Here is a 15,513-nt window from a genome sequence, read left to right on the forward strand (position 1 = left end):
ATAAATAGATGCAGGTTCTTGAAGCCTAAATGAGACCGAAACATTATTGTTGAATATACCAAACCCAGTAGCCTTCAATTCGTGTTCCGTCCGTGTAAAATATTTTCTCAGAGTCAATATGCTTGAACTTACTTGTACATATTTTCGGGATTTCCAACGAGCGTAGGGGTTCCGGGATTCCACGCACTTCGCGCTGCATGGATGTGTCGAAAAATAAAGTTGAGCCAGGGATATTTAGGAGGCTGACACGGATAGGAATATATCTTGAAGGGTTGATTTCCTGTGACATATGGTTAAAATATACAGTCATGAATCTTGTTTGAGATTGAAGCTCAACTAGCCTTACGAAGTTATTAATAACCAGGGGATTCAATACCTCACATCTTATTAGCAGTCGCGATGAAAAACGATCTTTCAAGGGAAGAACTCCCGCCAGAACTTCAAGACTCATTGTATGTGTCGAATGCATGCAGCCGTCTTTTTCACATATGATTGAATAGATTTTCACTACCTTAAACTCAATTCTTCTGTTTTTCTGTATATCAATGTAGAAGAATTATGCAATAGATCCTTTCTAAACTTATTTAATTTGTAGTATTTCGGGGAATTAATGATCTAATATATAGGAAAATGAAATTGAGAAAGGCATCATTACACCACTAGGTGGACTAAAACTGGTTTTGAATCTTGGTTTTTCTGTAGACCTCATGTCGACAGTGATATTCCGAAACTTCCTGCAGTCTTTACGCAGTCTTTACGGACGTTCTGAACTTTGTAATTTTCATAAAAGACACATAGTCATACTATTCGATTCAGCTCGCCGAACTTAGCAAATGTACGTGTGTGTTACAAATATTGTTAATCGTTTTTCTCGGAGATGACTGAACCGATTTTCACACACTTAGATTCAAATGAAATGTCTTATGGTCCCACACAAAGTCTCTGAATTTCATCTAGATGCGACTTTTTGCGCCGGAATTAGGGTGATTAGTGTAAAAAATTCAAATTTCAAATAACTTATGCGGCTAACTAAAGAAACATTGTCTATTTCAGGTTTGTTTGTATCAGTTCATTACTTTTATTTAATATAAAATAGCTGGCTATTGGTTGAACTCATGGAAGAGAAAACAATCTAACATAAAATAAAATTTAAATTGGAACTCCAATAGACTTAACGAAATAATAAAGAAGTTTCATGTAAGGAACGTCACGACAAGCAAGAATGTCGCGAACTGGGACATTGGATAGTCTACCTTGGGTACGCAAGGAATTTATTAGTTGAGATCTGACATCACGATACTCCACGCATGTCCAAACGACATGGTTAATATCGCGGTAACCTTCGCCACAAGCACAATGATTAGTCTCGGAGAGTCCAATTCGAAGGAGATGTGCATCTAACGTGTAGTGATTGGACATAAGTCTGGACATCACACGAATGAAGTCCCTACTCACATCCAGTCCCCTGAACCATGCCTTTGTCGATATTTTAGGAATAATTGAGTGCATCCACCGACCCAGATTATCTTTATCCCAAGAAGCTTGCCAGCTGGCAAGTGTTCTTTGGCGAGACGCGCTATAGAATTCGTTGAAAGCAATCGGTCTCTCATAAATTTCACCCTTAATAGCACCACGTTTGGCTAAAATATCGACTCTTTCATTGCCTGGAATGGAGCAATGAGCCGGGACCCAAACTATTGTGATTTGATAATTATTAATCAATATGACCGTTCAGGCACTGATTTATTTTGCGCAAGAAAAAAGGTTAATTTTTGCTAGCAGCGTTTGAGCGAATGGCTTCAATTGCACTCAGACTATCTGTGAAGAGAAAATAATGGTTTGGAGATAATGTGACGATTACACTCAAACTATAATGAACTGCTGGTAACTCTGCTATATAAATAGATGCAGGTTCTTGAAGCCTAAATGAGACCGAAACATTATTGTTGAATATACCAAACCCAGTAGCCTTCAATTCGTGTTCCGTCCGTGTAAAATATTTTCTCAGAGTCAATATGCTTGAACTTACTTGTACATATTTTCGGGATTTCCAACGAGCGTAGGGGTTCCGGGATTCCACGCACTTCGCGCTGCATGGATGTGTCGAAAAATAAAGTTGAGCCAGGGATATTTAGGAGGCTGACACGGATAGGAATATATCTTGAAGGGTTGATTTCCTGTGACATATGGTTAAAATATACAATCATGAATCTTGTTTGAGATTGAAGCTCAACTAGCCTTACGAAGTTATTAATAACCAGGGAATTCAATACCTCACATCTTATTAGCAGTCGCGATGAAAAACGATCTTTCAAGGGAAGAACTCCCGCCAGAACTTCAAGACTCATTGTATGTGTCGAATGCATGCATCCGTCTTTCTCACATATGATTGAATAGATTTTCACTACCTTAAACTCAATTCTTCTGTTTTTCTGTATATCAATGTAGAAGAATTATGCAATAGATCCTTTCTAAACTTATTTAATTTGTAGTATTTCGGGGAATTAATGATCTAATATATAGGAAAATGAAATTGAGAAAGGCATCATTACACCACTAGGTGGACTAAAACTGGTTTTGAATCTTGGTTTTTCTGTAGACCTCATGTCGACAGTGATATTCCGAAACTTCCTGCAGTCTTTACGCAGTCTTTACGGACGTTCTGAACTTTGTAATTTTCATAAAAGACACATAGTCATACTATTCGATTCAGCTCGCCGAACTTAGCAAATGTACGTGTGTGTTACAAATATTGTTAATCGTTTTTCTCGGAGATGACTGAACCGATTTTCACACACTTAGATTCAAATGAAATGTCTTATGGTCCCACACAAAGTCTCTGAATTTCATCTAGATGCGACTTTTTGCGCCGGAATTAGGGTGATTAGTGTAAAAAATTCAAATTTCAAATAACTTATGCGGCTAACTAAAGAAACATTGTCTATTTCAGGTTTGTTTGTATCAGTTCATTACTTTTATTTAATATAAAATAGCTGGCTATTGGTTGAACTCATGGAAGAGAAAACAATCTAACATAAAATAAAATTTAAATTGGAACTCCAATAGACTTAACGAAATAATAAAGAAGTTTCATGTAAGGAACGTCACGACAAGCAAGAATGTCGCGAACTGGGACATTGGATAGTCTACCTTGGGTACGCAAGGAATTTATTAGTTGAGATCTGACATCACGATACCCCACGCATGTCCAAACGACATGGTTAATATCGCGGTAACCTTCGCCACAAGCACAATGATTAGTCTCGGAAAGTCCAATTCGAAGGAGATGTGCATCTAACGTGTAGTGATTGGACATAAGTCTGGACATCACACGAATGAAGTCCCTACTCACATCCAGTCCCCTGAACCATGCCTTTGTCGATATTTTAGGAATAATTGAGTGCATCCACCGACCCAGATTATCTTTATCCCAAGAAGCTTGCCAGCTGGCAAGTGTTCTTTGGCGAGACGCGCTATAGAATTCGTTGAAAGCAATCGGTCTCTCATAAATTTCACCCTTAATAGCACCACGTTTGGCTAAAATATCGACTCTTTCATTGCCTGGAATGGAGCAATGAGCCGGGACCCAAACTATTGTGATTTGATAATTATTATTCAATATGACCGTTCAGGCACTGATTTATTTTGCGCAAGAAAAAAGGTTAATTTTTGCTAGCAGCGTTTGAGCGAATGGCTTCAATTGCACTCAGACTATCTGTGAAGAGAAAATAATGGTTTGGAGATAATGTGACGATTACACTCAAACTATAATGAACTGCTGGTAACTCTGCTATATAAATAGATGCAGGTTCTTGAAGCCTAAATGAGACCGAAACATTATTGTTGAATATACCAAACCCAGTAGCCTTCAATTCGTGTTCCGTCCGTGTAAAATATTTTCTCAGAGTCAATATGCTTGAACTTACTTGTACATATTTTCGGGATTTCCAACGAGCGTAGGGGTTCCGGGATTCCACGCACTTCGCGCTGCATGGATGTGTCGAAAAATAAAGTTGAGCCAGGGATACTTAGGAGGCTGACACGGATAGGAATATATCTTGAAGGGTTGATTTCCTGTGACATATGGTTAAAATATACAGTCATGAATCTTGTTTGAGATTGAAGCTCAACTAGCCTTACGAAGTTATTAATAACCAGGGGATTCAATACCTCACATCTTATTAGCAGTCGCGATGAAAAACGATCTTTCAAGGGAAGAACTCCCGCCAGAACTTCAAGACTCATTGTATGTGTCGAATGCATGCAGCCGTCTTTCTCACATATGATTGAATAGATTTTCATTACCTTAAACTCAATTCTTCTGTTTTTCTGTATATCAATGTAGAAGAATTATGCAATAGATCCTTTCTAAACTTATTTAATTTGTAGTATTTCGGGGAATTAATGATCTAATATATAGGAAAATGAAATTGAGAAAGGCATCATTACACCACTAGGTGGACTAAAACTGGTTTTGAATCTTGGTTTTTCTGTAGACCTCATGTCGACAGTGATATTCCGAAACTTCCTGCAGTCTTTACGCAGTCTTTACGGACGTTCTGAACTTTGTAATTTTCATAAAAGACACATAGTCATACTATTCGATTCAGCTCGCCGAACTTAGCAAATGTACGTGTGTGTTACAAATATTGTTAATCGTTTTTCTCGGAGATGACTGAACCGATTTTCACACACTTAGATTCAAATGAAATGTCTTATGGTCCCACACAAAGTCTCTGAATTTCATCTAGATGCGACTTTCTGCGCCGGAATTAGGGTGATTAGTGTAAAAAATTCAAATTTCAAATAACTTATGCGACTAACTAAAGAAACATTGTCATACAATTTTTTTAAATCAAGCACGATGACACTCATTTTCAACTTCACTATATTATCCCTAATTCCACGTTCTAGTAAGTTTTTCTCTGACTGATTCTAACTCGAGCTTTCCTGAATTTGGCATTTTTATACTTTCCGCTCATAACCTGTTGAAACCTAGCCGTTACCCGTGGGATCCGGGCCTACTATACAATGATTATTACTTTTTACAACAACCCATTCATACTTTCTTTCTAGGCACAAATGCTGGTTCAAGGTTGATTACGGTTTTACCCGGTCGCGCAAGGAGCAGCATTCTGAACAATTGAAGTATGAACATCTCACTGAATTAATTCAAAAAAATTCCTTTATACCTAAACTCTACTGACCCTATAAAATAGTATGTATTACATTGTTCAACAACTCTGTATTTTTGCTAACCCTTAAGTGAAAAAGTTTCTTATGGAACCATAAATAAGCACATTGTGCGAAGTCGTTCTGAATTATTTAAATTACATATTCACGGGTTAATTACTTGAATTGTATTCGGTATGGGTGTTTGTGTTTGTATTGAGATATGCATTTTGTATTGATATATACTCAATCGCGAATTTTCTTTTTTCAACATATTTCCTTTAGTACATGATAATGCTCACAGTGGCTGATGCAATAAGTTGATATAGGCTATTATAAGTGCCGTGGAAGTTATGCTTCTACCATATCTGTGCCCTATGATATAATGCGGTCTTTTATTTATAATAATAGATATTTAACACTATCTTGAAATAAAATTAAGGGCGTTGCACTTACTCACTTTACTCATAGATGGCGTGACCAATTTTTACAAACTTAAATTCAAATAAGTGATCTTATAGTCCCATACAAAATTTCAAAATTTCTTCCGGGTCCGACTTCCGGTCCCAGAATTATAGGGTAAAGTGCGTTAAAAATGTTATACCATCACTTAAAGGGGCGAAACCAAAAACGTGAAAAAATTTTTAACCGGCCTCAAAACTAGTTCAATTGGTAGTCATTATCAGTAGACGGCCAAACCAACCGATTCCGGTTCTTCTTTAAAGAATCGAAGAAAATTAGTTTGAAGACTACCACAGTATTACATATAATAGTAAGATTGATATGAGTAGGGCATCATTACATCATTAGGAAGAATGAAATTAGGTGTTGCCTATCTCTATAGAAAGTTATTAGAATTGTTGGAAAAACCGACTTTCGAACGGAGCCTCGAAGACCCATAGTTTTATATAGCATTCGACTCAGTTCGACGAGATCGGAATATGTCGGTGTGTGTGTACGTGTGTGCACTTTTCGAAGATATTTTTGACGCTCAATTCTCTCAGAGATGGCTGAACCGATTTTAACAAACTAAGGCTCGTTTAAAAGCTACTGTCGAGCCATTGATCAAGTTCAAAGATCAAATGGCTGTGACTTTTGGTTTCGGAGATATGATTGTATAACTGACGTAACCGACAAAACGCGTTGTTTCTTACAGCGCAAGTTTCTCGGAGATGGCTAAACCTATTTTATCAAGCTTAGGCTCGTTTGAAAGCTACTATTGGGCCATTGATCAAGTTCGAAGATCAAATGACCTCGACTTGTGTTTCCGGAGATATGATGGTATAAGTGACGTAACCGACAAAACACGTGGTTTTTACCGCTCTTATATATTAGGGTGCCAAATTTGATCTAAATCGGACATTGTTAAGGGGTGCTGCCCGGCGGTTAAGGTTTGAAAACTTTCGATATTGAAATAGCACCATAGGAGGGAGTACTTGAAATTTCCGAAATCGAAATTTGTTTTAAAAATTAAAAAAAATTCATGAGACTGTTTGAAGAAAGAGAAAGGCATTATCACACCACTAGGTGGATTAGGAAGGGTTTGTATTTCTATACACTCACTTCTCTCGGAGGTGGCTGAACCGTTTTATAAAACTTAGACTGAGATTAACTTCTAAACATCTTGAGGTGTGATTTAAGTTCAATCAATCTAAATCAATTTTTGTCAGAAAATATCAGCCCAAATTCGGGTCAGGAATTGTACTGAAAAAATAAGCTGTAATGAGACTCTTTGAATCACAGGAGAAAGGCATTAGAACGCCACTAGGTGGTAAATATCGACAATTGATGAATAAATTCCAGTATTTTAACCGAATAAACAGTAAAGCGAAGTTCTCAGGAATTGTATATATTCCCAAGACGATAACCAATCACTCGACAGTGCGAGTCTCGGCAATTTATTTTCCGATGTACGATATCAATTTTTGAAGAACGAACCAACGAACCCACCCGGCAACACTGGTCACAACTTCAAACCCGGCTCGAGCGTCAAACCCGCCGCTGCACTGCATCCGAAAGTAAAGCGCACCGCTGATGCGAATCAACATAAACATAGCCTCTACCAGCCAGCCGATCAACCTCGACATACAATTCTATTCCGCACCCCATTCTATGTTGTTGTGTGTTCCTGCCACCGTCGACTGGGCCGAGAAAAATTTATGTATAGGTGTCAAGTGGTCGCCGATGGAAAGAACGAACGAACGAACGTACGAAGCTGACAGCATGTGGGTTTCACAAGCATCGCCATCGTCGTCGTCGTCGTCTCGTAGTTGTGGTCTCCCACTGACTCGAGCTGTAGGGTAGCACAGCGCAGTCAAACAGGCTGTGTACATATGCTGCGAGTCTGATTGGACGGTCATCATCGCCGTCGCCATCGCCGTCGTCGTTGCGTCGTCAGAGCCTGTTCCATAGTTCATCAGTAAGCGAGTGAGCGAGTATGCGTCAGTACTGCCACACGGGAAGTAGCGTCTAATTGCGAGGTCACCGATTTTCGGAGAATTTCCATTGCAAAAGTGTTATTTTCGTTTATCAGCTTCATCTCTACTGCATGACAGTGAATTTTGGCAGTCGCGTGTTGTGTTTTCGAAGTGCAGGAGTGCAGTTTCAGTGCGTTTTTTGAACGATTGAAAGTGGCTATCGCTGCGTAGCATTAGGGATCAAAACCAAGACGACAATCTTGGACGAAGCATATACGAAGAAGAGAAACATACACGGAGGCTCAAGTTTATGCCTCATGCTGCTGCTGCTATCCGGTATCTTTGCTGTGGTAACGACACTTGAGCCCGAAGGGTGATACTTCGACGAGCGGCTGCATGTGTGTGTGAGTGTATTCGTGCGAGAGCGTTTAAGGTGAACCATCTTGCTCGCTGAAGTGTGCAGAGGATAAATAAAGAACCCCAGGAAAAGAAAATAAAAACAACAATGTTCACCAAACAACTCCTTTTCTGGTTTCTGCTAAGCGGAGGTGAGTAGTTTTGAAGGTTATTTTGCTTTAATTTGAAAACTTGATACCAACATGATGTGCTAGTGTGTTGGGGATCCTTTGTTCCAAAGTTTAATCTTTCTGCTAAAACAACACTTGCAAACATCTTCGTGATACGAAATTAAAATTCTCGATCATCGAAGTATATAACATTAAATTCGAAGTACATGGACAAACTAGTTTCGATCGCCCACACAAATCTAGTTTCATTGTCTTTTTTTTTTGTTTTGCAAACATTTGACAAATTCTATTTCACTTCTTCGACAGTGACGTTCGTGTGTTGCGCCGGATTCGGTGGTTCCAGTGGTCGATCCGGGGGTCTCTACAGATATGGCGACATGGCCGCGGCTCCGGGTGGATCTCGGATACCGCCGCAGCGGTTCTACATGCCAGCAGGACTCGGCAATCCCGACGATCCGAATCGGTACCACCTAGCGACGACCCCCAGTCAGCAGTCGACGAGTGCCCCGAAGGCGAGCCGCATCTCCGCATGGGGAATCATTTCGATCGTGATGTTTGTGATCATGATCGGAGCCGGAGCCTACTGGGGCTTTATCTGTTTTCCTTTGTTCTGCAAAAAGGAGCGAAACTACAACATGATGATGAACATGTCGTCCGCCACAACCGCCACCCCGACCCGATCGACCGAGTTCGAGAAGCTCGAAAACTACTGTGCCAAATCGACCACATCGAGTCGAAGTAACGACACCGGTATCAGCAACATTTGAGAGGCCATCTCAGCGGCAGGGAAAGGTCAGGTTAATTCTACTACGACTATTGATACCTACTAGCTGATAAGCTTCGACGACTAGACATCTACGTTTCATTACAAGTGCGAATTAACGATCTACTTAGGAATACTTTTTGCTTACGGAACCAATTTTCTAGCTTGCCATAGAAAATATCTTTTTTTTAGAAATTTAGTGAAAAAAACCCCCGAAATAATTCAGTGAGTGAGAAAGATGTGAAAGCTTATGTTTAAGGATACTCGTATAAACTACTTGCTAAGAGACTGATGTTCTAATTGATAGATAAACGCGATAGTATTATGAATGTAGACAATATTCCAAATAAATATAATAAATTCAATCTTTCTTTTTGATTACAAAAATGACGACAGCTCAGACAGATTCCAATAAGACATGGTGGCGGAGATGCTTCTGACGACACCAACACCAATTTACCAGCCCGTCAATAAAATTCCACGGGCTACATCAGAAAACGAAATTAATATGTTTCACATCGTTTAGAGTTCTTCCCCATTTTATTACACTGCACACTGGGTCTGTCAGTAAGTGAGATACAGAATGAAACACTTGCAGGCAGCCGCTGACTGCTGGCAAGAAGACATTATGAAGAAAATATAAGAAAGGAATGAAACAGAATTAAATTTCTCACAGCCCAGTGGTTCTGAAGAAAACACCTCGTCACACCAGGTTGCAGGGCAAGATCGGAAAAGGGCACTTTCAGATTCCTATTATTATTCTTATTATTATTATTCTCATCGCATTATATGATATTTTCGTTTTCTGCATCGTAAGCCGGTGAGTGAGTGAAGATGCGAGGTTAGTCAGTGTGGAACGCGGAAAATGCTCAGGTTTGCTCTCGAACATTTATCTGGAAATCATCCCAAACATGGGATGAAAAATTTAATTTGTAGAACATATTTCCATTCAGCTTTTTTAATTATAGAGGTTCTAAGCTTGCGATCATTAACCTATCAGAGCAGAAAAATTAGCTGTTCTCAAATGTAGAGTTAGGAGTCAAACCTAGATTTGCATTGTCTTTCCTTTCGTACTTATTAAAAACTACAAGAAACAGCCCTATGGAGTTGTTCGAACTCTCGACGTAGGACGCTTTTGTGAATATTACTACGAACATTACACTCTTAAAAACCTGTTTAAATCCACCTAGTGGTGTAATGATGCCTTTCTCATATCAATCATACTATCATATATAATACTGTTGTATTCTTCAAAATAATTTTCTTCGATTCTTAAAAGAATAACCGAAATAGGTTTGTTTGATCGTCTACTGATAAAAACTATCAATTGAAGAAGATTTGAGGTCGATTTAGAAAACTTTTTACGGTTCTTCGCCCTTTTCAGTGAAGGTATAAAATTTTAAACACACTTTACCCTATATTTCCGGATCCGGAAGTTGGATCCGGATGAAATTCAGGAATTGCGTTTGGGACCACAGGACCTTTCATTTGAACCTAATATGCACACACACACACACACACACACACACACACACACACACACACACACACACACACACACACACACACACACACACACACACACACACACACACACACACACACACACACACACACACACACACACACACACACACACACACACACACACACACACACGCACACAAGGCCCGGGGGCCGAGTGTCATATACCATTCGACTCAGTTCGTTAAGTACGCAAAATGTCTGTGTGTGTATGTAACGTTTTTTTTTGCACTAATTTCTCTTGGAGATTACTGGACCGATTTTCACAAACTTAAATTCAGATGAAAGGTCTTGTGGTCCCATACAAAATTCCTGAATATTATTTGCATCCGACTTCCGGTTACGGAATTATGGGGTAAAAGTAAAGGTAAAACTGTGAAAATAAGTGCATCAACTTTTCTCGAAGATGGTTAAACGAATTTTCACCAGCTTAGATTCAGATAAAAGCTCTTATGGTTCCATATAAAATTCTTGAATTTTGTTTGGTCTGACTTCCGGTTTCGGAGTTACGGGGTAAAATGAGCAAAAAGCCTTATGTATACTAATTTTTCTCAGAGATGGCGTGACCAATTTCTACAAGTTTAGATGCCAATGAATGGTCTTCTATTCCTTCACAGAATTGCAAAAATTTCCTCAGAATCCGATTTTCGGTTTCGGAATTATTAGGTGATTAGTGTAAAAATTCCAATTTCAAATTTTTAACTCATTTTCTCAGAGATGGCGTGACCGATTTCAGCAAACTTTGATTCGAATGAATGATCTTATGGTCCCATACATAACTTCTGAATTTCATTTGGATCCAACTTCTGGTTCCGGAGTTATAGGGTAAAGTATTTAAAAAACTTTTATACCATCACTTAGGGGCGAAACGAAAAACGAAATAAATTATCAGTAGACGGCCAATCAAACTGATTTCGGCTATCCTGACTCCCAGTTTCCGATTCCGGAGGCACAGGAAATAGTGGCCATATTTAAAAAAACAGGGATCTCACTAAACTTTCCTCAGCGATAGTTTGACCGATTTCAACAAACTTAGAATTTAATGGACCTGTGGTCTTGTACGGAATTCTTGAGTTTCATCCGGATCCGACTTCTGGTTCCGGAATTATAGAGTAAAGTGTGTTAAAATTGTATAGTAACACTGAAAGGGGCGAAAACAAAAATCGTGAAAAATTTTTAAATCGGCCTCAAAACTACTCCAATCGGTAATCATTATCAGTAAACGTTCGACTAAACCGATTCCGGTTATTGTTTACCGAAGAATACCGCAGTATTTTATATGATAGTATGTTTAATATGAGAAAGGCATCACTCACTCCTTTTATGTGCATCTAGTAACACGCAATTTTACATAATGTTTTCGTGGTGCATAGTTTTGAATATTTAGGAAGGATTTTTTTGTGTTCCATATTAAATTATTAAAATCATAGCCAAAAGGTCATTACTATGATCCAAAATATGCAAAATCCAAATCTCCGGTGAACGACGTAATCTAATAAAACATTGGTCAACTTGAACAGGCGAACCCCTCATTTTACAGATGTGTGTGTAGCATCATGAATACTGGTATTTGTTTTGATACTTGTTTTTTCAATTGTAAAAATGATATCAAAGTGAAAAAAACAATGAGTCAGAATTTTGCTCTTGCTTCGCTAAAAATCGAACTACTCGCACTACACCTAATTGACGAAATTATTGAAAATGAGGCGAACTCAACTGTCGCAAATGTAATAAATACATTCGGAGAAAATTCCTGACGGAGAAGTCAAGAATGAAGAATCGGGATGAAATCGAAAATCGGAGACTGCAAAAACATTGCAGAAGGACACCTGTTTCTAGCGGAAACCCGATCTGTCAGTCCGAGATGTCCCAAGCAAGCTGTCGTGTGTTGTGTTAGAATCGTGCATCAAGTTAAAAAAGGAACCGAATCGTCGATTTACAAGAAGGTGTTGACTTCAAATCGGGACGATAAGTAGAACAAGTCGGTCAGACAGTTCGTGCTCGCATCTCACCCGACGCAGTCGAAAATCGTTTACGGTCGAAACAACAGAAACAAAGACAATACAGTGCAGTGAACAATAGAGTGTACGGAATGGTCAAATACGATTTAACAAAGCCTGAAACTTGGCCTGCAAGACCGAATTCAATTTGTATAGATTTCAAGCGCTGCAAAGTTAGACCAGCAGCAAATGAAATTGAAATCTTACTTAAAGAACGAATGCATCTAGACGCTAATGATGTAAGTGAGATTCAATTCAACAAGGCGTCTAACTGTGTGTATATTATGTTTAAACGTGAAAGCGATGCACTTGCATTCGCTTCGGTTAACAACGAGGTGCACAGCGTTGAGTGTGATAACATTGAATACAAAATCCCTGTGCACATGGTGGACAATGCCATAGAAGTACGCGTGCATGACCTCCCCCCGCAGGTCACCGATCAGTACGTTCGGGAGAATATGTCGCAGTACGGTGAAATCCTTTCCATCGAAAGGGAAGTATGGCGGAATTTTTTCCCCGGCATCCGGAATGGCGGGCGAGTTGTGCGTATGCAACAACGTAAGGCAATTCCATCTTACATCATTACATATGAAAATCAGCTGGTTACATGCCAGTTTTGTGAACAACCTGCACACTACGGTAAACCTTGCACTGAAACTACGAAAAAGACATCTTCAACCAAAGACAAGGTCAACCGTTAAACAACGAAAACTAGTACTCATGTTTCACCATCAAACCAACCAGCAACTACAACCAATGTACAACAAGGCGCATCTAAAGCAACTAGCAACGAGCTCAAGACTACGAACAACAAGGAAAACGAAACGAAGACGAACACCAACAACAATACAACCGATGTGGCAATGGATGACAAGACGAGCCACGAACAAAGTGCCCCTCAACCCTCGCAGGAGGGAAATGGAAGCTCTTCTCCTCCTAGAAAAAGAGTGACAACGAGATCCACTTCAAAAAATTTATTATTTAAAAAATCGGCTGATTCGGCCACGTAAAGCTTGTATGCAAATATGCCAGAATAAAAATATCTTAAAAAAAAGTCGGTCAGAGTACAATAATGAAGGCTGTATATGAAAATATTGACGAGATTTAATTGCATCAAGACAGGCTTTAAAAAGCTTTATGCACAGGAACATTGTGCAGAAACTGAAAGATTACAGAAACTTTCAAACTCGTCAAACTATCGAAGATCGTAGAATAATACCTCATGTGGCAGGCTAAATATTCCTGTGGCATGAAGAACGATGTTTACGGCGCCATTGAGACCATCAAAAAGGAAGTGCATTTACAGGTGTGCATGTAAAAACACCTGTTGGATTTTCTCAAACAGTAATATTCTTCCGTTCCGTTTTGGCAGGATTTGGCATCTTGCCAATACAGAAAAAACACTTTGTGACATTTCTTCTGTAATAGCACCGTTTCTCTGTTCGTTACCGTATTAATAGCACCGTTTTTCATTTTCGGTTCGACAGACGGTATCCAAGGACATGAATCCTCCCAACATGCCAGCATTCCGTCCAGTAGAAAAATATTGGGCTATCGTTAAAAAACCTCAAGAACACGTTCCTCATGCTTATCGGAGATTTGTACCTTGCTGTAAACCGACCAAAAAATTAACCTTGACTCAAGAGCTTTTGGTTTTTGACCTTTTACGACATGGAACTGGAAACCAGAGGATTTATTCTTGGCATAATTCCACCGAATGCAACCGGCCTTACCTGTTTGGTGAATCTATACCACCGGGACTGGTGGACCGTAGTGTTATTCTTAACTATTTGGGAACCGCTACCGATATTACACGGCTATCTAGACTGCTCGAGTAAAGAAGTTAACAAATTCCATAAATGGGCGAGAAGCCGAAAAAACTCCATCCAACAAGATGCAATTCAAGGTATGCTGGTGTTCTGTGACAATAATCTTATCGTCCCATTATGCGATCGAATACAGTACAATGAGTTTCAAATTCGCAAACTGAATGTCAGAAGGTGTGGAAAAACGAGTATCGAACAACTATCTCTGATCAGAGCGTTAATTTGGAACTGGCTTCGGATCGACGAAAAAAGGTGTGTATTGTAGATTAAAGGCCGTTTCATCAATTACAGCATAGTCAACGTGCACTACCCAAAAGAAACGAGACTCGTTGAAGATAAGGAAGCATTCTACGCACAGCTGGAATGGACTTACGGTAGCTATCGACAGCAAGATATGAAACTCGTCGTCGGTAACATAAACGCCCATGTAGGACCTTGAATTGGGATGGGTAACCTTCATTCGGTTTTTAAAATACAACTCCCAATAATGCGTGAACTTCGTTGTCCAATGGAAAATGAATTCAGTAAGGACAAGGATACTGCAGCACCGCACGAAAGCGGGCAAGAAACGTTACAGACAAGCCAATTAATCAACAGGTGGAAGCAGTACTACATCGAGTCAAATTAAAGGCTCGATAATTCGGTTTTGCTAGAAGGAAGCTCGAATGAATGTTTTTTGCCTTTCTCTATAGAAAGGTGATAGAATTGCTGGAAAATCCGGTTTTCGAACGTTGCTTCGGAGATCCATAGTGTTATATACCATTCGATTCAGCTCGATCGATTGGAAAATTATTTGGTTAACAGATTTGAAGCTCAAACGGCTAACACTTAAGGTTCCGCTAATATAATGGCATAAGTGACGTACACGTCAAAACTCTTTATCGCTAAATTTTCTTGTGTATGGGTTAACCGATATCAATAATTTCAGGCTCGTTCAGGCCTCAAGGCTAAATAGTGTTTTTGAAGTTAAAAAAAAATCTATTGCAGATAGTTTTAATTATCACACGGAACTCGTTGAGGGGGTCATTTTACCCCATCTTTCTCTTATAATATTAGGTTGAACTTTAATACAATTCCGAATCTGAACGAATATGACCTGTCGAAATTGGTTCATATTACGTTTTAAACCTGATTTAGGATTGTAGATCAGAGTTCAAACTCAATTAAAGGAAAAAAATGGCGTAACGGTGTAATATGATTTGTGCGATCAGCCATCTGTAATCTAATTTATGGGGGTTTATCCCAAACATTTTGGTTAACAATGATAGGTACAAAAACCTATCA

General features: G+C 39.2%; 2 protein-coding genes across 3 annotated transcripts in view; one reads left to right on the forward strand and one right to left on the reverse strand.

The window, feature by feature from the left end:
- The window catches only part of LOC131430275 (leucine-rich repeat and calponin homology domain-containing protein), a 208,979-nt gene that overhangs the window by 58,764 nt on the left and 134,702 nt on the right, over positions 1 to 15,513 (reverse strand). The window lies entirely within an intron of this gene.
- LOC131430276 (uncharacterized) lies at positions 7,144 to 9,244 on the forward strand. The gene is made up of 2 exons (XM_058595107.1): positions 7,144 to 8,137; positions 8,423 to 9,244. Exons 1-2 carry the CDS (start codon positions 8,095 to 8,097, stop codon positions 8,881 to 8,883), a joined length of 504 nt encoding a protein of 167 aa, XP_058451090.1. The 5' UTR covers positions 7,144 to 8,094; the 3' UTR covers positions 8,884 to 9,244.

This window comes from Malaya genurostris, chromosome 2, assembly GCF_030247185.1.
Source record: "Malaya genurostris strain Urasoe2022 chromosome 2, Malgen_1.1, whole genome shotgun sequence".
NCBI lineage: Eukaryota > Metazoa > Arthropoda > Insecta > Diptera > Culicidae > Malaya > Malaya genurostris.

What these genes read in the sequence shown, in the direction of transcription:
- LOC131430276 (XM_058595107.1), top strand. Translation starts at nt 8,095, where the DNA reads ATGTTCACCAAACAACTCCTTTTCTGGTTTCTGCTAAGCGGAG. An exon ending in CTGGTTTCTGCTAAGCGGAG is followed by an intron (nt 8,138 to 8,422) that starts GTGAGTAGTTTT and finishes CTTCTTCGACAG; the next exon opens with TGACGTTCGTGTGTTGCGCC.